Source organism: Pan paniscus, chromosome 1, assembly GCF_029289425.2.
Source record: "Pan paniscus chromosome 1, NHGRI_mPanPan1-v2.0_pri, whole genome shotgun sequence".
Lineage (NCBI taxonomy): Eukaryota > Metazoa > Chordata > Mammalia > Primates > Hominidae > Pan > Pan paniscus.
In genome coordinates, this window is record NC_073249.2 from 224,530,372 (window position 1) to 224,537,185 (window position 6,814).

General features: G+C 65.9%; 1 protein-coding gene across 1 annotated transcript; it reads right to left on the reverse strand.

Moving 5' to 3' along the window:
- Positions 1–2,555: 2,555 nt before the first annotated feature.
- On the reverse strand, positions 2,556–5,885 carry SMIM1 (small integral membrane protein 1 (Vel blood group)). Its single transcript, XM_008970786.4, has 4 exons — positions 5,758–5,885; positions 5,364–5,482; positions 3,029–3,213; positions 2,556–2,717 (listed from the first exon to the last, which is right to left on the reverse strand). Exons 3-4 carry the CDS (start codon positions 3,136–3,138, stop codon positions 2,591–2,593), a joined length of 237 nt encoding a protein of 78 aa, XP_008969034.1. The 5' UTR covers positions 3,139–3,213; positions 5,364–5,482; positions 5,758–5,885; the 3' UTR covers positions 2,556–2,590.
- Between the last annotated feature and the right edge of the window lie 929 nt (positions 5,886–6,814).

The window sequence follows — 6,814 nt, forward strand, 5'->3', positions numbered from 1 at the left end:
GTGGTGGCTTCTATGTGGGGAGGCTGAGGGCCTCCTGTCCCCACCCAGATCTTGCCAGCAGGGAGCAAGAGGCACCTGCCACTGTCATGGGGAAGCTGGTGCCCTTGACCAGGGGTCCTGGGAACTGGCCTCACCCTGCTGGGCCCCTGCCTGGAGCACAAGGTGGACCAGAGGTGTCGGGCTGCCTGGATACCCCAGGTGCACAGTCAGAGGAGCCCAGGCCCCAGACGCATCCACAGCAGATCCTCCTGTTCATGAGTCTCTGGGAGGGTAGGCCAGGCGGCCACTCAGCAGGGTCCTGTCCCATCCTCTCCCCAACCCTCCCAGATCTGTAAGGACACTGCTCAGCTCAGCCTAGGTCCATGACCCTGGGGGTCCTGGGGCTGGAGCTGCTGTCTCCACCATGGCCACTTAGGGGACAAGTGGTGTGCCCGAGAGGCGGCTGTGGGTTACTTGAGTGCCTGGCCCAATGAGCACCCATGGGTGTCTGCCTGTAGCCTCCCCTGCGGGGGCTGGCAGGGCTGCTGGTGGAGCCCCTGGCTGAAGATGCTGGGCCCCTGCCAGGGCGGGCCCAGATGTAGCCAGACAGATCCAGGGCAGACCCCGACATGTGCCTGTGCCATCTGATGCCAGCCCCTGACAGGTGGGAAGGAGCATTTGTGGGGGTGCGTGGGCATCACTGGCATGCGGGACCCGCGGCAGAAGCACCAGGGCCACTTCCCCTCTGACTGTAGAACTGGGACAGCTCCCATCCCCATCCTGTGCCCTCGCCTGTCTCCTGGGCCGCACCAGTTCTTGGGGAGGCCCAGCCCCGGGACCCCCAGGTCGGAGTGCTGCCTTCTGGGGCCCATGCAGCCAAACTGCTGGGCCCAGCGGCCTCTGCCACTTCCTTACAGCAGCCCCAAGGCAGTGCTGTCCTGTGAAGCTGGGCTTCAGGAAGGGTACCAGCTGGCTATTCCTTTCCCTCCTTGGGAGTGGCAGGTCAGAGGTAGGGATCTCTTTTTGAAGACTTGTGCCGAGATCCAGGCTGTCATGGGGCTGGGGCAGGCAGCAGCCCACCCAACAACAGGTTCCCAGGAAAGCATCATTGCTTCAGACCCCAGCCCAGGACAGGCCCTTGGGCTCCCTCCTTAGGTTTGGAGCCAGGAGCCTTGGGGCAGTGTGCAATCAGCCATGCAGCTCCACCTGCCACCGCCTGGCCCAGGCAGATCTCAAGTGAGCCTGCTCGCCCCAAGGGCGGATGATGTGGAGTCTGCCTCCCCACCAAGACTGGCGCAGCCCCTCCTGTTTACCTGACTTGATGCTTTTGGCGGGACCTGGCCTGGGGCAGGCGCAGCCTCAGCCCTCCAATAACCTCATCTGGCCCTGTGGCCTCCCTTCTCTGTGCCCGTGAGGATAGTGACTGCCCGTGTCTCCCACCCCCAGCCCTGGGGTGAGGACCCCTTCCCTAAGGGGGTGTTTCTGGCAAGGCTTTTTGGGGTCTTTTGTGGTAGGTGAGGGCCGAACACATGACCCAGGAAAGCATCTACCAAGAGAATGGAGGTTGGGACGGGAGGTTGGGACGGGAGGCTGGGACTGGAGGCCAGGATGGGGGTGGGGGGAATGGGACCGAAGTCCCTGGGACACAGCTGAGGTCCAGCCACATCCGGGTCCCCAGGCCTGCCGGGTGTCCTCGCCAGAGGGCCCAATTGGTAGGGGTGCATTCCTAGAGCCACATGGGAGGGGGGCCTGCCCCGGGGAAACAAGCCCTTCCCACAGCCTTCCTGGATGTCACGCCTGGCCAGGTAACTATGGCAAGGGCTGTCATCCACCGTTCATTCAACAGACACTTAATGCCTCTGTACACAGGCTCTTGGCCCACAAGGAGTACTTGGAGGGACCAGGCCCATCCCTGGGGGAGGGAGGGTAGACCCGGGTCCTCCCTGGCAGCCGCCGGCCCCAAGAGGACACACCCAGCCCCTGCGCGTGGTGGGCTGCCTAGGAAGAACTGTGCCCACTTACTAAGGAAGATATGGTGCATCTGAGACAAGGGCGGGGGACACATAGCCACCCTTACAAAACCAGGAGTCAGAAAGGCCCAGAGAGGACAGGGGCCTGCCCAGGGCCACACAGCTCTGCACACTGCTCCCACGGAGGAAAGCAGCCGGAAGGATCCCACCCCGGGGGGCTGCCAGGGAGGTGGGCTCGGTTTGTCCGCTGAAGGAACCCCTCATCCTGGCCTTCACAAGGGAAGGGGCTGGGCCCTGGGAGAGAGGAGGCTGTAGCTGGGGGCTCCAGGCCGCAGGGCCCAGCCTGGGTGTGACCTGCAGCTCCTGCTGAGGCTGGGCCCAGGCCTCCCAGCCACGTGTGCCCAGCTGTTTGTAGGTCCTTTGAAGGGCTGTGTGCCAGGTGTTTGTGCGCCCCCGTGTGGGGCCGATGACAGCTGTGCACCTGGTGTCTTCGTGTGCCTGGCTGCCAGCGCGTGTGCCCTGTGCGCTGTGTGTGCCGCGGGGTCCGTGTCTGTGGGGGGGTCCATGTGTACAAGGGGTGTGTCTCCAGGCCTGTGCTCTCACGTGTGCGGCCAGCCCCCCGCGTGCATGCGGGGCAGCATTTATTTGCACTTGTGCACATAGTAGCCTGTGAGGTAGCCCAGGATGAAGATGATCCAGAAGAGGGCCACGCCGCCCAGCACCTTCATGGCGATGCCCAGCTTGCCCGTGCACAGCCTCTGGGAGATCCTGGGGTGAGAACCAACTGGAGGTGAGCCCCAGGCCAGGGCTGCATGAGGGGCCCCCTAAGTGGACTGTGGCCGTTGGTCTGGGTCAGGGGGAGGGGCCTGGGCGCTCTGCTGGAGTCAAGAGGAAGCTCTTCCCGCCCACAGCCAACCAGGCGGAAGGCCAAAGGCTGCGGTTTGCTGAGCCGCTGGACCGTGGGCTCCCAGCCAGGATGGGGTGGAGGGTGATGGGGCCGGTAGCAGGGGTTAGGGCAGGCGTCTCTGGAGGGAGACACCAGCCTGCTATGGCTGGCAGGCTGCCCTCAGGCCCCTCACCTGCGGCAGCGCGAGGCCTCTTCTGTGCTGGACACAGCCCCTAGGCTGACTCCGTCCGTGCTGCCGTCCCCCCACCTACTATAGTGGACGTGGCTCTCCTGGGGCTGCATGCTGTGGGGCTGCAGCGGGAGGGGCGGGGCCTTCTCGGTGGGGAGATCGAGACAGGTGGCCAGGCTGTGGCTTCACTGTAAAACAAGCGGATGGAGGGCGGCAGTCAAGACCCCCTCTGGGGCTGCTGTTAGGGGAGGGGCACTAAGGGTCGGGGGCTGACTCCCTCACCGGGTCTGTCGCCTGACTTAACAGGTGACCTAGACACAAAGTGGTAGAGTCATTTGCCCAGGGTCAGGCCGGGAGGATGGGACCAAGCGAGAATTCCATCTCAGGCCAAGCCCTGACCTCAGGCATGTGGGAGGCCAGTGTTTCCTTCCAGCACACTCCAGGAGCCTCCCTTCCCCGGTGCTTTTATCAGGGAGCCTGCACAGCCTGCCACCCTCAAGAGACGAGGACATTGTGGCCCAACCTAGGCTGCAGCCCCTGATAACTGTCCCCCTCCTTAACCCTGCCCGATAAGGCGCCTGCTGGCCTCTGGGGAGGCTGGCCAGGGGAGGGGGTGGGTGGGGCAGGGCAGCAGGTCCGGGGCAACGGCTGGTACAGCTAGACCGGTCCCTGTCTGGGGAGGATGCGTGGCTGGCCCCAGGCAGTGGCAGCAGCTGTGTCCTCAGCCTGTGTGGGTTGCAGCCCCTCCCCCACCCACACCTCTAGGAGGGCTGGGGCTTGGGGGGCACGATGCACTGAGCACGGGGCCGGGGTGGATTCAAGGCCTTGGGGAGGCCCTACAGAGACAGGAGGGTCGTAGGGCTGGGTGGCTGCCCAGAGCAGGAGGGGCCCAGCCCCAAGGCCAGCTCCCTGCTGGGCTCCAACTCCTGCAGACCTGGGACTCATCTTTGCATCTCAGCACTCAGCTCGGTGCCTGGCAGCCCAAGTGCCCAGAGGGGCGAGGAGACCACGGGGACTGAGCAGGAACTCCAAGCACTAGCACAGCTGCCCGGCCGGCCTGAGCCAGCCCGGACTCTAAGCACCTCCTTTACCCTCTGGCCTCTGTTTCGACCTCCTATTTACCTAAGGGGGTGTGGGGGTGGAGGAGTTGGAGGGGGCACGAGAAGTTGACAAGCCACCCAGGCTGTGGGACTGGGGTCAGCTCTCTGGTCTGCTGGGCCCCCAGTGTCCCCTCTCAGCATCTGGCCCCCAGGAGTGGGGTACTCGGGCAGGCAATGGCAGGCCCCTCACTTCTAGGGGCTGAGGCTTTGCTGGGCCCCCTCCAGCGGGGAAGGCTGACCTTCCTCCCAGGTCATCGGCACAGAGGCCTAAAGGCACAGCAGCCACTCCCCTGCAAGAAGCCAGCTCAGAAACTCAGGCCCCGAGAAGCCAGCTCAGAAACTCAGGCCCCAGGCAGTTCTGAGACTCGTGGCACTTCTGTGTGTGCCTTTCCCCAAAGCCCAGAGAGGCAGAAGGAGCTGTCTCAAAGCCATAAAGTGTGCCTTCGGTGGGAGCCCTGGCTCAGTGCAGCCTGGCACTCAGGCCCGGAGAGGCCCAGCCTCTACTGGAGTATGGGTGCTGTTTTCCCGGAGCATGTGGAGCGGTCAGCTGCCTACCCGAGGTTCACGCCCTCTTGCCTGGTGTGCAGAATCCCATTCTGGTCCCAGCAGCAATGTGCCAGTCCCAGGTAACAGCCATGACCAGGGTAAGACAAGCTTAATACCACCACCCCTGCCTTCCCAAGTCACCCAGCTGGGGTCCAGGAGCCAGGGTGCAGCAGGGGATGGGAGAGTTTTTGCTTCTGTGAAAGCAGCAGCAGCCACCTCCTTCTTCCAGCCTCGACGTGATGGCTGGAGCTGCTGGAGCTGCAGCAGCCGCCTTGCAACCCGACATCCACGCAGCATTAGTCTCCGGAGTGCTGAGTCTCCAAGTCCACAGCAGCAGCCCACCATGGGCCTCCCGGTGGGAGGGGTCAAGCCCAGTGTGTTCAACTCTGGGATCATGGGTTCCTGTCTTGCTGATGTAGAACACGTTGTTCCCAAGTCACCCCGGTGCACAGCCACCAGAGCCGGCCCTTGAGGCTGGCCTCCCTCACTTGCTCAGTAAACGTCTCTCCACACTCATGTGATGGTCACAGGTGTGGCGGCAGGAACCCATCAGGGACTCCCCTCCAGGCCCCCTGGGAGGCTCCCGGATCCTGGCACCTCCTGGGGGCTTGTGAGTGCAGGAAGGCCCTAGGTACACAGGCGCCCCTCCATAGACCTCTTCACCCCACAGCGCCTCAGGGCCCCACACTTACCCGGAGAAGCTTGCCTGAGGGCTGGGGCCTCTGGGCCAGGTTGCGGTCAGGGCCTGGCCAGCGGCCCGCACCTCCCAGCGGGGCAGGTCGTGGGCTGAGGTGCGGCAGACGCCTCGAGCCTAAAAAAATAAAGGTGACCGGAGAAGCCAATCTTGCTATGGGCCGGGAAGGGAAAGTGGCTGGTGTCGGGGGTCCCCAGCAGCCACAAGGAGCCGGGCAAGGAGCCGGGCGGGCAGTTCCGGCCCTGGCCCCGCACCGCGGGTTAGGCCGGTGGGGGTCAGGCCAGGGCACGCCCCCAGCCCCCGCCAGTTCTCAGCCAGCGAGGCCGCGCACAGTCGCACCTGCCCACTGCGGCCGCACCGGGAAGCCGCAGCCCGGACCCCGCGCGTCTCACCTGTGTCCCCGCGTCTCTGGGCTCCGCAGGGGTCGGGCCTGGGCAGGGGGCGAGGGCGGGGGCGGGGCCACGCGGGGAAGGGCTGGAGCCAGCAGCGGGGAGGTGTCTGGTCCGGAAGGTGGCGGGGCTAGAGTGGTGGGCGGGGCCATGCGGGGAAGGGCTAGGGCCGCAGCGGGGAGGCGCCTGGTCCAGAAGGGGCCGGGGGCGGGGCGAGAGGGGGCGGGGCGAGAGGGGGCGGGGCGAGAGGGGGCGGGGCGAGAGGGGCGGGGCGATGCGGGGAAGGGCTAGGGCCGCAGCGGGGAGGTGCCTAATCCAGAAGGGGCTGGGGGCGGGGCGAGTGGGGCCGGGAGACCCCTCGTCCGGAAGGGGCCGGGGCTCTAGGCCGCCCAGCCCCGGGGCCAGGAGGTGCAGGGGGGCCGGGCAAGGTCTGCAGAGGGCTGCACTTTCTGCCCCCAGACGGCTCGCCCTTGGGGCCTCCAGGGTCCCCGACCTCCTTCACCCCTGCTGGAGCCCCTCCGACGCCACGAGCACCCCAGCCCCGCGGGGACCCGGCTGCAGCGCCGACGAGACTGCGGGAGGCTCTGGGCGCGTCTGGGCCTGAATGCTGGGTTCGGGGACCCGGCAGCGGGGACCGTCCTACTCCGGGGCTTGAGGGGCGTGGCGCCCGCACGTGGCCCACGCTCGGTGCTCGCGGCGGGAAGGGAAGCAGGTGTGGGTGGGGAGCAGAGAAGGGTGATGGGGAGAGTCCCTTCCGAAGGTGTTCAGGCGCCCAGAGCCTCAGAGGCGCCGGGGAAGCGTCAGGGACCACAGGCACCGTTCCCGTGCGTAAAGCTTTCCTTCCAGGAGCGGGGGGATGGGAACAGAGCCCCCCACCCTCACCATCTTCCAGAGGGGTCCTCCAGCAACAGAGTGCCCCAGCCAGGAGAGCCCCCGGGGCAGAAGGTCACAGACCCGCTCTGCTCAGTAGGCGTGAGGTCTGTGCTGAGTGCTGGGCGGACACCCGGCTCAGGCCTCTGGCAGCCTGGTGCCTCAAGGGGACCTGTTAGGAGCTAGGGGC

What these genes read in the sequence shown, in the direction of transcription:
- SMIM1 (XM_008970786.4), bottom strand. Translation starts at nt 3,138, where the DNA reads ATGCAGCCCCAGGAGAGCCACGTCCACTATAGTAGGTGGGGGGACGGC. An exon ending in GAGGCCTCGCGCTGCCGCAG is followed by an intron (nt 2,718 to 3,028) that starts GTGAGGGGCCTG and finishes TTCTCACCCCAG; the next exon opens with GATCTCCCAGAGGCTGTGCA.